Source organism: Sander vitreus, chromosome 12 (assembly GCF_031162955.1).
Source record: "Sander vitreus isolate 19-12246 chromosome 12, sanVit1, whole genome shotgun sequence".
Classification (NCBI taxonomy): Eukaryota; Metazoa; Chordata; class Actinopteri; order Perciformes; family Percidae; genus Sander; species Sander vitreus.
The window spans coordinates 12,134,147-12,154,556 of NC_135866.1; the positions used below are offsets into that span (position 1 = coordinate 12,134,147).

The 20,410-nt window shown below is 42.1% G+C and overlaps 1 protein-coding gene across 4 annotated transcripts in view; it reads left to right on the forward strand.

The window, feature by feature from the left end:
• Positions 1–1,684: 1,684 nt before the first annotated feature.
• pbx1a (pre-B-cell leukemia homeobox 1a) overlaps positions 1,685–20,410 on the forward strand; it is a 48,458-nt gene continuing 29,732 nt past the window's right edge. For 2 of the 4 annotated variants that reach the window (XM_078263843.1, XM_078263844.1), the window contains exons 1-2: positions 1,685–2,407; positions 3,166–3,239. In XM_078263843.1, the coding sequence (XP_078119969.1) occupies positions 2,223–2,407; positions 3,166–3,239 (259 nt within the window). In that variant the 5' untranslated portion in view covers positions 1,685–2,222. The remainder of the gene's footprint in view (positions 2,408–3,165; positions 3,240–20,410) is intronic. The other 2 variants (XM_078263845.1, XM_078263846.1) reach the window with 2 other exon arrangements.

Genomic DNA, 20,410 nt, shown 5'->3' on the forward strand with positions numbered 1-20,410 from the left:
CCTCACCCTACCCCTTGTGACAATTACTGCCCTACCTCCCTATTCAGCACGTAATGAGAAAACTGACTGATCGATTTCTGTCCGGCCAGTAAAAGAAGGGAAGGAAGCATTTGGATATAGCAGAGACCAGACTCTGAGGCACAGAACTGCAGCATATCCATACTATGATTTAGATTTGTTTAGGTGTTAATGGAGGATAATTTGCATGCAATAACAAATAACAAATATAACATGTTTGATGCAAATTGCAATTTAAACACAGGTCTAAATTTAGGTTTAAAATATTTTCACTATTGATTAATCTGCTGTATGATTTTGTTTTGATTCATTGTTTGGTCTATAAAAAAACATTAAGGAAGAAAACCTGAAAATATTCACATTTGAGCTTTAACTGGTGAATTATTGCCATTTTTGCATGAAAAATGTTTAAAAGAGTACTCTGCCGATTTAGCATTGCACTTCGATAACATTGTCTGACTTACGATGGACAGTTAGATTTTTTTTTTTTAAATGGTCAAAATTGATGCAGCAGAATCAAAGATATCGTCGTTTTTGTATTCTGCGCATTCTTCCTTGTCAAAACCTAGCGCTTACATAACTTGCAAAGCAACCTGGTCGGAGATTTGAGTGTGTTACGATTAGTAGTAGTCTCGCGCAACGGTGCCACTGCAAAATAGCCTCGGGAAGGAACTTATTTTGGTGGAACATGAGTACATTCAAAGGTTGTTTTAGTCGTGCAACAGAAAACAGATAGTCTAGCTAGCTGTCTGGATTTACCCTGCAGATATCTGAGGAGCAGTTAACCATAGTCCTCAGAAATCCACCAGAGTTTAAAATGCCAACACGAAGAAAGCGGAAAGTGACGGACATCCGGCTGAAATGAGGGACATCCGGCGGAATTTTCGGCGGCACCTGAACAATCCCGGAAGTAAAACATCGTCGATATAGACCAAGATAGTAGCGACTAATGTAGCCTCAAGCTGCTATCTCCAAGCAGAGATGAGGAGCTACAAAGGTCTGTTAAGCTCACTTCTTTCTGATTATTTTTTTTAATTTTCAAACTTCTTCAGACCAAACCGAGACTAACTCAAGTGACATCACAACTCCCTCTCGGCTTTATTATACAACTTTTCCCCCCACACATACAGTAGGGCTCTCTCCAACAGACTTTGATGTGTTAAATGTGGAGAAGTTTCCCTTCAATGAATTATCAAAATAGTTCAGGATGTTTAAATAAAACTAGGCTGGTTAAACTGGGCCATCAGTACATTTGCTATAACAACTGTTGTCACCTTGTGTTACAACAAAAGGCTTGTAAAAGTGCTTCCCACAAACTAATAAATTCATCTTGATTTATTATTCCCTTGACTGATTACAAGGATGTAAATATTCAGCTGGAAAATATATAGTCAGGGTGACAAAGTGTCTTCTACAAGCACCACCATGCGGTCCTGTTGGGTCAGAGCTTCACTGCCACTCACAATTATTTATTAGGCTACATATTCACTCTCTATCCATCACTGTATAGCCACCCGGTCCGGTCACATCTCTTTATGTTTATTACAGTGTCCCACCTTCCCGAGGAGGATGATTGACGTTTTCGGAGAGGACCGAGGTGGGACTTGCGCGCTCCTTCTTCTCCAATCGTGGTTCGAGGGGCGGAGGCTTTCCATCCATACTCTGATTATGAGTCAGTTACCAGACATAAGCGAAACAATAACAGTTGGTGGTTACTTTGTATCCAAAACCTTGAAAGGCAAGTTTAGTCTTTAGCGCTTTTTAGCGCAGCAAGCTCTCGAGTGTAGGCTAAATCGGAGGTTTCATAAGAGGAGCTCAACGCGCTCCACTTTTAATCAGTTAAGGAGCCTTTAGTGTTCAATCCTGTTTTTGTTTTTTTCTTCCCTACAGTAGCGGCGCAGGAGTGGCCAAAGCCAAAAGCAGCGATTCAGATCAGATTTCACCTAAACCAGCTGGGAGAGACACCGAGAGAGAGAGAGAGAGAGAGAGAGAGAGAGAGAGAGAGAGAGAGAGAGAGAGAGAGAGAGAGGGTTTGTCAGTCTCCCTCCTCCCAAATCCAGAAAAGCTTACCAAGAAAAAAGGAGGAGTGTCGGGGCTGAGAGAGACGCAGAGGAATTTCCGAGGATATTTTCTCTTCTTTTCCCCCCTCTTCATATTAAAAAATTAAAAAGTTGGAGGCGAGGCAGCAGGGACCGTGGTCAAGGATGGACGAGCAGCCTCGGTTGATGCACTCCCACGGGGTAGGCATGGCCGGACACCCTGGCCTGGCGCAGCATATGCAGGATGGCACGGCGGGGACGGACGGAGAGGGAAGAAAGCAGGACATCGGAGACATATTACAGCAAATAATGACCATCACAGACCAAAGCTTAGACGAAGCACAGGCGAGGTGAGGCTATACAAAAAGCTCCCGTGTTATTAATCAGAGAGCGGAAATATTGGCCAATGCTGTTGGGGTTGCGAGGGGGGGGGGAGATAATAACATTGTGATTTGTGCCTCTAAATGAATGCAATTACGCCCAATGAAGTGCCGTGACTGCGCGAAAGCGAAAAAAAAAGACCCCCAAAAACTTGTCACGATTCATATTTGATTATATGAAACAACTTTGGGGTTAATATTTGTTTTAAAACTGTTCATTAATGTATGGTTAATGTAAATTAGGATGATCTGTTGGAGCAGTTGTCACTCAGACACTTCTACATTGTTACAGAGGAGCTTACGATGTAATCCTGTGCTATGATAACATGTTGCAGATCAGTAATGATCAAAATATAATGTACAATACATTTGAGGCATGTTCCAAATGTAGTGTAACTGGGTGGATTTTGCTGCATATTATGTTGCAAGGAAAGGTTTTAATTCTCTAATTGTGTATTTATTTGACAAAAATAATTTAGGGTTTAGTCTGAATCCAAAGGTTATGGATTCAGTCTAAATATTCATATTTGTCTTTGCTTTGCCTCCTGGATGTTTTATAAATTAGCCTGCTTCTTACAGTCAAAACAGCAGGAGAATCTGGGGGAAAAAATCATGCTCATAATGATAGTTTCTGATTTAAGAATGCCCCACTCTTTTAAGTGGCTTTTGTTACTATTGCCACTTGTTAGAATATTGATCTGGAAAGGGGTGTCCTGTCCTCTTTTTAGGAAACATGCACTGAACTGCCACAGAATGAAACCTGCTCTCTTCAACGTCTTGTGTGAAATAAAGGAGAAAACAGGTACGTTGTTTTTATTTATTTTGTTTGCTGGATTGGTTTTATTTTTGCTGGCACTTACTGATACTGATGAGAATATTGTCAAAAGCGTATTGTGTTATGGTCAAAAGCGTATTCCTAGTGTGTGTCTTCTTTTCTTTATTTTGCAAACCAAATATTTCATTGTTGAACTTTTTTTTAAAGAATTTAAATCATGGTCATCATTCCTCTCTCAAGCCACTGTACATTTATGTGGCATAAAACAAATCTATTTTTCTTATGATTTATGACACATTTTCCCTGACAAACGTCACACACCATGCATGTGAACAGCACAGTCCCCAGATGAGGTGCTATCATTGGACAGGAGTGTTTTCATGCCGACATTTGGGCTTTCTCACTCCTCTCTCTGTCTGTTTTCCTTGGCCGAGTTTGATGGTATTTGCTAAGTGAGCTGTTTTAAAATGCAGAGGCAGGTCACAGGGATTTTCTGTTTATGTTTGCAACAAGGGTTAAAGTCATGAAAAGGAATGTGTGAATTATTACTCACTTAACAGCAGATTAAAAGAACAGGCATTAACACGATGAAAGCCTTGGAATATTCTCTGAAAGGATGTGGCAGAGCGCTGTTTAAGAGGCGGCTTTTCAATGGAGGAAATATCAAATACAACCTTATCTGTGAACACCACTTTGAAGCTGTCGCTAAGGTTATTGAGAGAGCCTTGCCACTTTGTCTGGTCGGTTGCATTCACTGCCATGACAGTTAAAAGTAGGGCTAGTATGGAGGCAAAACCATTTTCCTTAATTTTACATGAACTCTTATTCACCGACATTTCATTTGTATGAGTCAGAGTTTGGCGCAGGTTTTTCAAAACAAAAAAAAGTAGAAGAAGCCAGCAGACACTTGTTTGCCAAATTTAAAGGTTAAAGAGTGCTGTCTGTGAGGAGGAAGCTACAGTAGGTTGGGGCCCTGTTTCTATATTGCAAGGCGAGTAATGCCTGGCTCTTTGTAAACTGTCTGGCGTCTCCCTGGGTTCAAGCAGAGTTCGTTTCCAAAAAGAAGAACAAAGTGACTTGGACCTTTTCCTGGCTTTTCCCCCTGCCTCTCCTCTCTTCCCACCGTTCTTGGCAACCCGTGATTTCACAGAGCTTCTGACGAGACAGAGGCTCCCCTCGGCCTGCAAATTAGGACCAAGTTTGGAAATGAACATATTTCAACATAGTTTATATTCTCTCTTCTTTATGGATTGAATCAGCTATTTTTACTCAGTGTTTTTGAAAAACATGCTCCAAACCACAAATCAACAAGCCCTAAACATCTGCGTTGTTTTGATGAAGCCAGAAAAGCCTTTTAAAAGTTAAGAATAACCCAAACAATTTATGAGAGAATGGAGCCTTAATGGCTGCCTTACTGTGTCCTCCCTGTCTCCCTGTTTGAAGAGCTGAGCTGCGGCTCATCTTCGCCCATAGGAGGTTTGTGCAGACGAAACTGAAAATCCTTTCACTGCAGTGACAGAGAAAATGACTCAAACCTTCACCATGGCATTTATAGCCAAATGTGCTGAGTGCAGTGTATGCGAGCGAAGTACACCCTGTAATTTGTCAGGTCTTTTTTATATTCTTTATAAAGAGTCAGCTTCTCCTTGCTTTTTACATTGCAGTGTGTCTTTGAAAAGAAGTGCAAGCAGGAGAACATGAGTGGAGCAGTTCAGATTTGAAGCAGACCTCGACCTTTTACTGAAGAGAGGAGACATTTCTTAAGATCATATATCATTTGTTGCATGCAGTTATTCACATGTGTGTTGCATGTATATGGTATATCAGTGCTGTGTGAGTGTTGACAGCAGCAACATGGGATATTGCAGCAGCGAGGTGTCCCCTGGCAAGCAGCTGACAAACAAGGCGGGAGTGCATGCCAATAGCCGACAGAGCAGGCCTTAACTGATGACCCCACCCCAATCCTTGTATATTTGTGCCAGGGTTGGGCTCGTGTCACGGCAGGAGAGTATTTAGCAAGCTTAAACAAGCTCAGGTTCACATGCTGGCTTATGGAAAACCAACGGCGGAGGTTTGTGTTACCACTTACAGACGTTCCTTTTGGCTGCCAGTGTTATATTTCATGTTTGCCCTGACTACCGGCCCCTCTGTACTTAAAAAAAAACAAAAACTATCATCATTGTTTCTATAGTTCCTGAGAAGCACTTAGAATTTGTTTTCCTGTCCTTGCTTCACATCCTGTGAAAAGAGTTTGAGTACGTCTTTGTTTGTGTGGAACCATTACGGCGAGGGAAGCTGGCACGTCCAGGTTGACTAAGTAAGAGAAGCCAGACACCAAGTCAGTGCTTCTGGGTGTCAGATTTCAGGCCTACTCTCTTCCTCTCTCTCCCACTCTGTGTCTCTCTATCTGCGGGCCTGGGACTGTTTCGTGTGTCAGCAGCCTCACTACCCCCATGCAGGCTCGGGTCAGATGGAGAGCTCCTGCATGACTAATGTGATCAGACGGATAATGCATTACATCGCTTGAACTTATCAAAGCTGGAGACCTGCTGAATCAGTCGCTCCTATTGCCCTGCTAATTAGACATGTACACACATTTTAGATATTCACACTGGTTGGGTCTGGTCACTTTAAAGGCTCCTGCCATGAATGTTGGGAGAAGTAGTTTTCATCATTAGCACAAAGCAAAGTTTTTCTTTTGATAACTGTCCTAAAAGTGCTGTATTGTAAGTAGGGTTTCAACTAACAATTCTTTTTTATTATCGATTATTCTGCACACTACTTTGTTAATAATTTAGTGTCTTATCTTAAAAAAAGACCAAAGTGATGTGTTCGAATGTCTTGTTTTGTCTGACCAGCAGTCCAAATATTCAATTTACAATAATATAAAACAGAGAAAAACAGCAAATCCTCACAACGGAGTGGCTGGAAGCAACAAAGGTTTGGCTTTTTGCTTCAGAAACGACTGAAATGATTAATCAATGAAATTGCAGATTTTCTTTGTGTGACAATGAACTAATCCATTAATCAACTGAGTGTTTTAGCTATACTAGGTAGACTTTAAATAAATGTAAAGGTGCATGGTGATAAAATGTCAAATTACTATTTATGGTATTTCCTATAACATGAAGATTAAATGTTGACGGAAGTACTAGTTGAGCTCCCATGAAGCAGTGGATGGACTGGTCACTATGGCTCCCAGTGCTGCTGTTTTTCAGTATTTAATTGACATGGCTGTCCATGATGAGTTCAGGGGTTAGTGTTGCCTCTCTTTGTTACTCTCCTCTCATCTCCAGTGACAGATGGAGGCATTAGTCTCCAATGTGGCGCTGTCCTGAAACTAATGGCTATGTCCTTGGTTTCCCCGCGCTAGCTGGGAGACTGTATATCTGTCCCTGGCTTGGAAGTGCCGAAGCAGCAGTTTATCCCCCCATGTTTTAGTTTCCACGGAAATAAGGCTGAACAGGACTCTGTCTGTTCTCTCATAAATTACTTCAAATAAATAACTTCAAAACGAGTGCAAAGTTTTCTGAGAAAATGTTTCTGGGCTTTGATTTGCGAGTTTATAGGAAACTATTCCTCCACTCACAAGAAACTCTCCTCTTAGTGAATAATAATAAACATGTAATACATTATTGTAAGTAGCGATAATGTGCTGATCGTGAGTTTATCTTTGCTTTTAAAGTGAGTTACATCATACATAAATAGACTGTATTCCATTTTACCCACTGATATTTCCTCTATATTCATATTTATATTTACTACATTATCAGTGCACTTCAGAAGCAACAGCGTGTATTTTTTCTGTTCCCTGTCCTCTGATATAAACTCACTTGCAATTAGGACAGCTAATATATTATGCAAATGTTGACTGGCTTAATTGAGACATGTTAATCATGTTTTAAGAGGCTAATTACAGCCCTGTATATCTGAGGTGGGAGTTGTAATTAGCTGTGATAACAGATCTGGCTGTATGGTCATATTCTGTGTGTCAACGTATGGAGAGGAAGTGTGTGTGTGTGTGTTTGTGAGAGCATAGCTATGTCGCTAGGTGTGTTTTATGTTTGTTTTTAGCATTTTTTTGTGCAATTGTGACAGCTATTTTCTGCCTCTTTCAGCCTTTAAACAAATGAAAAGTCAAGTTTGAATTTCTGCTTGGTGTGTTTGTCCATGTCTATTCAATGTTTCAGATAACTATTTTCCCCTCCACGTGCATTTTTCACATTTCACCTTCATGAAAACAGCAAGAAGGACAGAGAAACAGACATCTATCGGTTCACCTATTCAACAGAAATATGAATGCATTGCATCTTTATCTATAGTTTGTTTCCTGAACTTCTCAATCTGGTTATCTGTACTGGCCATTCTGCAAACCAGGCTTTTATACAGGGCTGTGTTCTTAGTTTTCTGACAGAGATCATATTCAAATCCATTACGCTAAGAATGCCTTCCCACTTATCGAATATAAAATTGCTTTAGAGAGGAAATTTGCTCTATGGCGGAGTGGAGTTTCTTTTTTATCAGATGTTTGTCTCTGGAGCAGCTTTTAGTGTCTACAAAACAGCTCTGGTGACATTATTGCAGTTGCAATTGCCTCAGCCATTGTTTTTCTTATTGGTGCTGTTTGGATATGATTAGATTTTCTACAGTCTGGTGGAATTGCCTCACGCAGTAGGACCGGTGAAGGCGTATATCCTCATATTGTTGACGTTGAAACACCTTCAGATCTTATTACTGATATGTTCATGGGGCTCCAACTGTGTACTCCAACTATCTCTGAATAACGCGGTTTAGTTTTTCATTTTTCATCGTATTAAATCTGTTTGGTTACATGCACACCATGTCTCCTCCCCCCCCCCGTCTGTTTGACGTAGGAGACATGTCCTTTATTATATAAAAAATGTAACTCATACATTCAGATTTTCTTAAGTGCTTTGATGGAGGTGGTTGCCCTGGCAGTTGATAAATAGTAGTTACCTGGACGCAGGGTTTTCTCTATCATTATAACACTTAGTGTTTAATCACAGCGCCTTAGCCAAATGAAAAGAAAAAAAACTATGCTGAGAGTTCTCTACCACTTTTTGCTGTTATTTATGGACGCGCTAGCGTGTTTGACCGAGAGCGGGGCTCAGGTCCAACACACACACACACACACACACACACACACACACACACACACACACACACACACACACACACACACACACACACACACACACACACACACAGACACGCAGTGGAGACAGTAAACCAGGTGAAGTAAAGGTTTTGCAACAACTTGACTAAAAAGTAGAAATATTTCTTCTTCCTTTGTCTGCAGTTGTTGTTTTATACAACCACAGCGCGCTTGTTTAGCTAATAGCAAATTACCTAAAATGAAAAACGGTCTGTATGTAGCCTAACTGTTTATACTTACTTTATACTTACTATTACTTACTTTGCCACTTTGCCTTAGAATTTGGCAAATTCTTGTAAACTTAGCTGCTCCCTCCGGCTGGAGACAGCACCGCCACCAGCAGCCTTCTTAAGCTAATAAAGGGTGTAGCTATTACATGGCCTCTGCAAGAGTTTTTTGCGACACTGCACATTCTATTGGTTCAGACGTTAGTGCTGTTCGTCATGTTGTTTCAGGTATTAGCACTGTTATCCATGTGAGGCGCCCCACCTGGGTCGGAGGGGGCATTCCCCTTTCCTCCCCAGGTGAGCCAAATAAGAGGAAGTTGGTGTGTGATGGCCAGTCTTCCTCGGCGTGATGCCCACTATTCCACACTCCTCAGCGGCTAATAGGTTGTTCATGTCCCACTGGCTAGAGCAGATGTGCTACCCCCTGATTGGGCGGTGAGTGCAAAGATCTTTTCTCAGGTGCCGAGGCGAAGCCTCATGAGGATAAACCAATAGCGAAGCCTGTTAGAGGGCAGAGCACATATGAAATAGAACCTTTAATTCAAAGTGTGGGATCTCATTTCTCTGGCACTTTGCCACTACGATGTAAGTGGCATGTTGGCAGCATGCTGGGGTTGTACAAAGGACACACACACACACACACACACACACACACACACACACACTTCGATGAACAGTCAAACGTAAAATGGCAAGCGCTCTTCCCTGGCTGACTTAGTAAAAATGACATAAATTAATACATGCTGCTTAAACAGGACCAAGATTAATGGTTGCCTTTCGCAGTGGCTTAGATCCACTGTCAGTCGCTGCTCGCTGCCCAGATGGAATCAACACCAATCAATAAAGGTTCCCGACTCTCCCTGGATCTCTGCTTAGGATGTTGAATGGGACACACAAATACATACAGTACGTGCACATTTAAATATATCCTGTACATGCAGACACATTCAGAAACATATCGTGCAAGAAAAAAACAAGAATTGCACCTTCGATGATGCAGTATTTCTGCTGCTCTCAGCATTTTTTTCATATAAACTCGTAGGAATATCCTGTATGACTTCCCATACAGTGGGATGTTCAATCAGGTGCCACAAAGTCAGATGGGGAAGAGCAGTGAGGCTGATGGCTCAGTAGTGATTGGATGTTTCAATTACTGATAGTAATGCCATGGTGTAGTGAGTCATGCAGTGCAGATAGCACCATTTATTTTAATCAGGACAGGGGAGAGATGGGTGTGTATGTGTCTCCCTCGTTTCAGAGTAGTTTCACATTTAGATGCAGGGGAGTGTGTGCTCTCTCTCTCTTTTCTCTCTCTCTCTTTCTTTATTTCATACACAAACACACACACGCACATACACACACACACTCAGGTGGATTGAGAGTGGAGTAGAGGTTGCCGTGGGTAACGCATAGCGACAAGGTACTCTCTCGTGAGCTATTCTAATTTATGTTAATAAACCTTGCTGTTGCCGTGAGAGACAAAGGGGCCACAGATGAGCCTTGGTAACCTCGGCACCTTCAGTGGAAGGAAAGGCACAGACAAAGAACAATGCAGACACACACTTGGAGAGAAAAAGAGAGAAGAGATATCGAACTGTAGAGAAAGACACAAATACTGGGGCGGAAAGCGATGATAAATTTAGCCACACAAAGAGTGTTTTTTGTGGCTGTAAAACAGCCTCATGCTGGCAATCGTCAGCATGGTGTGTGTGCTATCTACTATTTCTGCGCGTGTGTCAGAGTGTGTGTTAGAGGGGCAGAAATAGGCAGGCATGCGGTCTCTTGGGATTGTTGCTGATAATTCCGTTGGGGCCTATAGAGACAAGGGGTGCTGCAGTTTTGGATCACTTCCCGGGGCAGATGTGACACCACAGGTAGCATTTAGCACAGTGGGGCGAGAGCATGAGTGTTAGCAGAGGTCAGCACTTGGCCTAGCTGCCTGGCAGTGGAAAGACCATCTCAGAGAGGCAGATAAGGGTCCTTAAATCTGCTTCTGAAGTAGTGTCGACAAAAACCCTCTGCATGTATGAATCAAGAACATAACTCAAAACACTTCTTGTTTGCTTTGTCTGCAGTGATGAACTGTTAAAAGCCAGTTATTAGCAAGTGAAAACTGACAGTAGGGTGAGATCAGTTCACTTCCTCCCTTGGATCAGTTTACATTATTGCAACTTGCATCATGAACATTCTTATTAAACTGAAATTGCATCAGAAAGGGTGTCGATTTTCTCAACCACAAGCTGCTTTGACTTGTTATTGTGGACACCCTACTTTATGAATATATATAATGCCTCATTGCTAGACTATTATATGTTTCAGTGTGAAAACAAACTAAACCTGGGAATTTATGCTCCCAATTCTGATGTCTAACAAGGTAAAATATGTAAAGCATTATTCACAGTAACAGGGATGAGGATTGATAATACAGTGACGCCTCCTTGCTGGTTCCCTGTACTGTAGATATCAGCATCCCAACCCAAAGACTGAAAGCTGTGGGTTTCCTTTGTGCCTTCTGTCTGCCAGCTTGCCTTTGGCGGTGTTAGTTCTGGACAGTTAACTCCAACTGAAATTATGTTAATTGCTGTCATTTTCTTTTTTTTACTTGAGCATAATCAGCAAATTATATACTTCTGTTCATTTATTACCAAGCCACTTCTAACAGCGTTTTTACCCTTCAAATATCAAAAGTTAGGAGCTAGTTTTCTCTTATGATGTGTGGGTTTATGTGAGCAAATGTGTGCTATCAACAATTTGTCATTTGGTGTAATAGTTTGACATTATCCCCGCAGTATTGTGTCATCTGAGTCTCTGAAATGTTGGGTGCATGCGCTTGGTAGTGTCAGAACAAAAATACAATATGACAAAGTAATGCTAATTGCTAACACTGCACACAGCTTGAATGCTATGATAATAACACCTGAAAAGCATTCATGCTAAAGCCATGCAGGCAACTATTTTTTTGGAGTTGTTATCCAAAATGGGATCATGTTGTAAAAAGCCTCTGTTATTTTGTTTTCCCGATCTTTGAGCTATTTACAAAATTAATTAAAACACCTTATTTCAAGATTATGGAAAATGCAGGAATCCTCTCCAAAGCATGGTCCAATTTTTCTATATTGTTTATTACTTTCATTTGTATCTCTGATTATATGCTGGATTGTGAATCCAGTGTTAATGGAAATCCCTCTGTACATTTGTGTTTGTATGCGTTTTAATAGACAGTAACAAGCTGAATGACATGGAAATATCACAACACAAAAACACATACAAATGCACGTTTTTTTTTTTTATTTAACCTTTTTTAATAGGTCCCATTGTGAATACAAATCTCAAAGATAGGCAGCAGCACAAGAAGCACAAGTGTAACATTCCTCATAACTGCAGCATTTTACTGTACTGCTCTCAATAAGAAAGACAAGTGTGTTAGTTTTCGACTAAGAACGCTCATTTTACATCAAGCTACACTACACCAAAGAGCATTAGGTCAAGTAATACATATACTGTATATATTGTGTTTGTATACACAAGGTCATATCCTACTGTGGAATCCTAAATTATTGTCTCTTATTTATTAAGATTAACTGAGCACACATGCAGCACCCTGCTATAGATACTAGTTATCAAACTGGGAAGATGCCCTGTATAGAATTTTGCTGTTACATAAAAGGCACCTTCACTGGAGCAGTGTGTGTGTCAGTACCTTGTTCAAGTTCACGTTGAGCCTTGTTGTTAAAGGGGGCTTTCTTATTCATGCTTTCACCACTTGTTCACAAGATCTGAACCGACGACCCTGTGACTCCACACATGCCTCTCACGCCTCCAGGCAAGCAGCTCTTCTTCTCCTATTATATTTTATTTGGCTTGCTGGCACCACCTTGTAGCCTGTTTTATTGGACATGTCCTTCACCACCATGTTTAGCTGTCTCCTCCCCTAAACACATAAAATGCCTTTATGTTCCTATTACTTGAGTTTATGAAGAGCGTCTCCGGCCCCCTCCCTGCCGATAAGATTATATTGATAGATTGATATTGAAAGAGCTGTAGTGTGATAAAGGCATGTGGGTTAAGAGCTTCTTGGATAGTTTAACCTTGATAAAACAGTTGTTTCAGTGAGGCTGATTTTGCCCCATCCGTCTTCATCCGTCAGGGCCTTGCTGAAGTATGCAAATGAAGGCAGTAGAGGGAAGCGCCGTGTGCGGTTAAATGGGGCGTTGCGAATGTGCGGTGTACCGCACCAACGGGGTGATACTACTTACTGTCCAAATTTAGTGTGTCTCTTCTGAAACATCCTCCCCCTTCTCTTTCTTTTTGTCTGCATTTCAAGAATATATACAGCCCTGAGAGGAACTGTGGCCTCTCGTAAAATTATTACAGCTGTGGCAGCAGCAAAGCCGTTTATGCTTGTACATGTGCTACATTATTACAGATTTTAAATGTTTTCTGAGCTGGAATTTAATGACTGCAGAGCAGTGTGTTATCCCTTTATTTGTGTCTTTGTGTGTGCGGTATCTGTATTTACATGTTGCAGAGGGTTTTATTGCAAGCTCCAGCCATACATTTTAGAATATGGCTGTTTATTGCGCTAATTAGTGAGTCTGGCGGTGTAAGGGTAATAATCTTTATGATAATAACTGTTTATGCCTCAACACTGCTCTCCATTCACAGTTTACGTTGCTCGGGCAGCTTCATTTGCCTGATTAGTTTTGTACCTCCTCAGCAGCATTAGGGATGTTTTTGTGTGTGTTTGATTCTCCCATTTATCTCATGTGTCGGCATATTGATTGATTCCCCTGCTCACTCATTATTTTGTTCTGTTCTTCACAACTCATTTTCAGAAAGAGGGCCAGCACTGAGGCCCGAAACAGATACCTCGTCTCCTCTCTGCTGTCTGACTAGCCACCATACACATAAAGCTGTCAATCAGGAAATTTCCTGCCTGCCCTTTGTTATGGAACGCCAGCTCTGTGGGTGGGTCCTCTGGGTGATAGATGGCTCAGCGAGCCTATCGGACTGCAAGTAGCATCCATCTCTGTCTGGAGCCTGTTAAACAAGCTTGGGAAAGCAGCCATGTAGTCCTAACCACCACTGGCCTCCACTAAAAAAAACCATTAACATTAATGAAGGGTAGCTTTAAAAGTTCTTCAGTAATAGGCTTGAATTGGATTTATGAGTCAGATAGTTGCCAGAGAGTACGTCATGAAAAATGTCACTGGTAGATAAATGGAAATGAGCATTTAAAAGGTCTCAGGATACTGTTTCAGCAAGGATTTCAGCTCAGCTTAGAAACTTTTTTTTTTTAAATGATCTTTCCCCTCAATCATTTTTCCTCCAGGTCTCAAATCAAGCAGCAGCTTCAGAGTGGCTGTGAGGGAAAGCAAGGTGTTTGATGTTTTAAGTGACTGCAAAGATAAAGCTGCTCACACACTGCTGATGCTTCCAGAGAAAAAAGAAAGTTCTTAATATGTTTTTAAAGGCCTTTCATCCCAGGTGGCACTGGCAATTTCAATATCTTGCAACCAACACTTTACCTGTCTGCCCGGTTCTATAGATGGCTGATGTGAAACTGCCATTAGCCAGCCAATTCCTCAGCCACAGATTACTGTGCCAGTACATTGTAATCACAATGCTGAAAAAGGTCTGATTGCACTCCATCCAAACGTACAAAGTGTGGCATTAATGGGTTTTTCAAAGGTCTGCAGTTGGTTGTTGGTATGTCATCATAGTGCATTAGGACTGTCAGAGGCAAAATGGCAGTTTTTGAAACCTCTTCCATTCCATGTGAATGTTAAACGGGCAATATGTAATTTTCTGCCACTAGGGGTCTTTCAATCAAAACAAAAACAAAAGATGGAGCAATGCCGTCATTGTAGTCAGTTTCTCCCAGTTAGGATTTCTTCACTGTTCCATCGTTCAGGAAGATTTTACCAGGATCCAAATTATACGCAGAGGTCTCCTCCTCTACAAAACAAAAGGACCTGGTGATTTAAACCGGTAAACTCGGACCAAACCAGGCAAACAAGTCAGTGTTCAGTCAAAACACCTCATGTACGAGCTGCAGCACTTGCTTCCATTGAAAATTTACTAATTTCATGCATCTCCCTAACCTGACGCACCAGATGGTTTGTCACACAAAACCATCTGAGAAGCCGTCATTGGAAAATTTGTAAAAGGGCAGGCACTTTCAAAAAATACTTGGCAGGTGATTGGATAAACCGTCTGTCTATCAAACTCTTGCCGAAGCCAGTTGGGAGAAGAACAACATATTTTCCATCAAGAAAAGCCTTTAGAGCCATTCTTTGCTCTTCTTTCAATGAAAAATACTCTCCAGTTCCTATAAAACTGATGCTATTGCAGCATCTATGCTAACCTCTTGGCAGCTCTTGGAACCACCATTGTCGTTTTGAAGAATATTCGCCTCTCTGTGTCATCACACACACCTAAACCATGAGCATAGCTGCCAGGAGCCCCTTACAGGACACTGATTGGTCTGAGACACGGTGGTTCGGACACAAACGCATTACTTGAAGCCTAGTCTCACATTGCCAGACCTTCCTCCACAGCGCTGCAAATGACGGATCTGGTTAGTCCACACAGCATTCTGGGATGGGAGAACAACATGCTCTGGTTTATTGGCGTTTCTTTAAACAAATCACAATCATCATGGGTGGCGCTAAGCACCACACTGAGCCACAGCGCCGCTACAAAATAGCCTTGGAAAGGAACTTGTTTTGGTGGAACATGTGTATGTTCAAAAGTTGTTTTAGTCGTCCAAAGATTGGACAGATAGTCTAGCTAGCTGTCTGGATTTACCCTGCAGAGATCTGAGGAGCAATTAACCATAGTCCTCATAAATCAACCGGAGTTTAGAATGCCAACACAAAGAAAGCGTAAGGTAACAGACATCCGGCTGAAAAGAAGGACATACGCCGGAATTTCCGGCGGCAACGGAACAATCCCGAAATGGAAGGTCGTGGCTAGAGACTACTTGAAGCCTGACCAAATGGATTTTTGCGTGATCTTGTGATCCCTTGATTGTCCCGTGATCTTGTGATATCGCGACAATCCAGCTGCCTTGCAAGGTAAGCATCGCCCCCCTCCCTCTTGGTTTCTCTCTGTCTTTCCTCCTCTCGCTCCTGCTAACCTCTGATGTCATTAGCGTTGGAGGGAGGTTGAAGGGAGAGAGTGGTTGCTATTCTTAATGAATTCCACTGTGTCTTTGCACTCCCCCACCTAGTTAACCCTACCCCCTTCCAATGCTCAAGGTGTCAAATTAGAGCAGCTGGAAAAGGGAAGAACAAGGAGATGGACAAGGTACATCTCACCCCACCTCATTTCCTCACTCCCCTTTAAATTACCTAATATAACGTGATATTCATGAATAGTATCCATGAACAACTATGCAAAAATGGTTGGATGCGCTCCACATATTCACTTTAATGATTAAGAAGCTGGTACTGCAGTTAATAAGACGTTACTCATACAGTGATGTGCACTAAAAATACAGAAAGAGTACTTTCACTTTGTTGCATACCGTATCCTCAAGGATCTGAATGGTCTCTGTTAGTGTTTTATTATGGTGCATTATTAATAGTGATGTATTAATATGTAAGAAGCTTTTTAATGTTGCAGCCAGTCGAGTGGAGCTCATTTTTATATATTTCAGCCTTTTTGTGGCTTGTAACCCTTAAAATGAAGCATGCGTCTCATTGCAACCCCTTGGAATTTGTTGCATATGCAGTTCCACTAAAGATGATTTTCCCTTCTAAACACTGTTTGATTTGAATAATAGTTAGAAAGGAGGAGCATCAGAACATATAAATGTATGTAGCTTTCAATCCCATTTAACATCTCAAGATCCTTTAGAGTTATCCTGTGACCCATCAGAGGTGTACCGACCCCCACACTGATTCTGTAGCTGTCAAATAAATGCTGTGGAATCAACATTGAAATATGTACATGAAATGCCGTGCAGTATCAAGTAGTATAAAATGGAAATAGCTCAGAACAGTACTTGAGTAATTACTTTCCACCACTATGAGTGATTTTCAGTGCATTTTGTGATATAATTTTCAAAATGTCTTGACAGTCTCACGCTGTGCAGCCAAACACTGAACTTTATTTTCTATTCTAGTGGATATCCCAAAGTTTCCTAAGCTATCAAATATGTTGGGCTGAATTTGGGGAAAAGTGTATGAAATGATGCAGAGAGACATGTATTTCAAATTGATAAAATAATGTAGAATGGGTTTAAATATGTCACCTTCAATTAAGAGTTTTACATGTGATACTGTCACAATTAAATGTGCTTCAGGGGAAATAAAAGGGGAATAGTGGATGTTTAAGGCTCAACCTCAGCTTACTTTGTCTACATGTTCTTTAGTTGATGACTTCCTTCTGCCACATAAAGTCCTTTCAACAGTGTCCAGAGAGGAGGCCATGAACTTGTTGCATTCACTGCATGTACAGTCGGGGGTATTACAGAGTGATAGTCATAGTGACAGTGATAACATATCAGAGTCCTTTGTAGCTTTGCAGGAAACACCTCTGCATGATGTCACATCCTCTTCATTTGGCTGGTGGCCCTCAGGCATGAGAAAAACACATCACACGGCCAAATAGGCACAAAGATGCAAGCTACATCGCCGGTAGCAGTTTTGAACGATGTTTAAGTGTTTCAGGGTGGATTTTTCCTGTGAGCCTTAGCAGAGTTGTTGTTGTCTACTTCACCCCGGCGTTAACGGTTGATAGTCCTGACTCAACAGAGAGCCGACATCCCCCCGTGGCTGTGCTTACTCACTCCTGAGCCCAGCGTTTAGTTTTCCTTGGCAGACCCAGGCCACAGCTCATTAGACTAAGAGAATGTGCCTGCCTTAATTAATGATATGTAAATATCCTTGAATTGGCCACATTTGCATATTAAGAGAGATTTGTGGAATCTGTGGAGTAATATATTTTAATTAGGGATTAATTAAAAATAATGGGAATTTCATTTCGCCTGGCAGGTTGTGTTTGGTGTGAAGCGTGCGTCTGGGCCCAATCTTTGAACGCTGAGGCAGCTAGCAACATGTAAAGGAAGCTCTGCTCTTCCACCCCGCTATCTGTGCTGCATACAAACATGTGCATGTGTGCCCTCAAACACACACACACACACACACACACACACACACACACACACACACACACACACACACACACACACACACACATACACACACACTCTGGCATCACATTCCTTGAGATGCCAGAGCCTTCCCAGGGGGTCTTCTCAAAGCGCTGTAGCTTTGAAAAGCGGGTGAGGAGGGTGGGGGTGATCCAGCTTGAACACCCACAATATGTTTTTTGGGATGGTCCCAGTTTGGCTCAATTTCATCTCCTCTCATCTTTCAGTTTTTTTTTGTCTAGTTGAGGAATGGCTCTCAGACACGGAACACTAGTTATGTTGGCAATTATGTTAATGGTATGCCATTAGGCCGTGATTGTGTATGAGTGAAATGGGGAGAGAGGGCACGTTTTCAGACACCCAAGTCAATATCTACTTTGATCCACTTCTAGGAGACTCTTGGCCAAAACATTTTCAAACATATTCTCTAGTTTTTTTGCTCAATAGATCTTCACTACAGCAAACAGTTTAACCGTCATGTCAGGGGTTGATTCTTTCAGGCTATTTGTGCTGGGTAATGATGTACTCAGTGTGTTTTTCTCCGACAGCTGTGAAAATAAATCTGAATAGAGAAAAAGAAACCATCTGTCATCAGCATCGCTAATAGCACTGATAGCACCGCACGGCCACTATCGTGGCATCTCCTAGGTGGAAATCATCCCCATTACCAAGCATCAAGGCTGCTTCCTGCTTCCTGATGCTTCTCACAACATCACACACACACACACACACACACACACACACACACTCCCGTTTCATCTAAAGACGATTTTTGATGCATTCGGTCATTTTCATTCATTTTCGTAGAGCAGAAGGATGCGAGAAAATGTTTTTCTTCGGGCTGGGCTCAAGGCGAAGAGCTCCTTTGGCATTTGTGATGTGTCGTCAGCGCGCTGATGTTATTGATCCAGGACCTCCGAATTCATTAGGAGATCCAGCACAACTGTGCTGCATCTTTATTTATGTTGCTGCCCCCTCCCTGGCCTGCCTTTCTCTCTCTCTCTCTCTCTCTCTCTCTCTCTCTCTCTCTCTCTCTCTCTCTCTCTCTCTCTCGCTGCCTCACTCCCTGTCTGCCTTCCTCTTTCATCCTCCATGCATTATTCTTTTATTATTCTTTTACAGCTGCCTTATCGCCCGCATTTTGGTGAGGATAAGACCTGTCATCTTTGGGTCTTGTCTGGGGGGATGATGGGAGACTTTAAGGGGGAGGAGGAGGTGGATGGGAGAGAGGAGGATGTCTGTAAAGAATGCCTGCTGTCCCCTCCCCCCTCCACCCCCTACCCCTGAAATGGACCTCTCTCTTTTTTTTCCTCCTCTACCTTGCTGTCTTTCACTCTCACTCTCACTGTCTCTCTTTGTAATGAGAATCTCTCCCTAATTGAGGGAGCTGCAGCGATCTGGCCGAGGGCGGCAGGGTTAGATTGTGATACTGGCTACGTGACCGTTATGCTGATAGAGGTGGCAGATCAATAATTTAGGCCCTGACCTTAATGGTGGTGTTAAAACGCTCATTCCTCTGGTGTCTGGAGGCCTTAAAGGTGCAGAGTTGGATAAAGCCACGGAGCTGGCTGGATTTGGAGGTGGGAGTGGGGGATGGTGGGAGAAGCAGATAAGAGGAGAGGTGGAGAAAGACAGAGAGGGAGAGTGTATTTGCACTCAGCCCCTCGGTCTGTGAAAGGAGGGATCATGAGTGATGTTTTTCCTGCTTCTACATTCAGGCACTCACATTGTCACCAACATTCATCCTCTTAGTATCTATATGAATGCCATACGCTTTCTTCTTGCCTGTATTTGGTATCTGGTAATCCGTTTTTCTTTTTTTTTTTAAATCCTCCACTTATTCTCACTGATGCACTGAATGCATCACCAGACACCAGAAGTGAACAAAGACTGCGGTAACGAGTGGGTTTAATCTGGTTCTGGGCTTGTCTTGTGCTCCTAGCTTAAGGCCATGCACATTGAGGATTCGGACAGCCATCGATTTGATTCTGAGAGACATTAACGTCACGGCCTCATGCGTCTCTCTGAATCTCTAAGACCGGACTCATTCCCTGCTGGCAGGATGCGCCTATCTCAGCTCTCCCCTGCTCCTCCCTACCCACCCAGTCAGCCAGCCAACCACCCTTAGGGGATGATATATTAGATATAACCAATTCAATTTTATGCAGCTAGGACAGACGCCCTGGGGACATAAACACACACATTTTTAATACACTCCTCACCAGGAAGCCCAATGCGCCAGAGCCTGCGGCTGCTCTGGGTCTCCTCTCACACTCAATTATTAATGTAACGGCCGTAGTGGCTTAATTAAATAATAAAGACAAGCTCACTGCAAAGGAATGGGCCAAGGACTAGTCAGAAAGGAGATATGGCTTTTGTAAATGTCTGGTTTTGACATATATGAGGACGCAGTGCTGTAAATATGTTAAATTGCAATAACATTTGGTTACACAAAATGTCCATCACCACATATACATTGATGGGTTATATATCTATTTATTGGGCCACTGTTTTTTGTGTCTATTAAATGAGGAGTCATTTAGAAGGAAAGAAAATGACCATATTCCATCTAAATTGCTTTGTGAGAGTGTTCTCTTATAACATTCATACCAGAAAGCTCCTTTAAAAAAAAAAA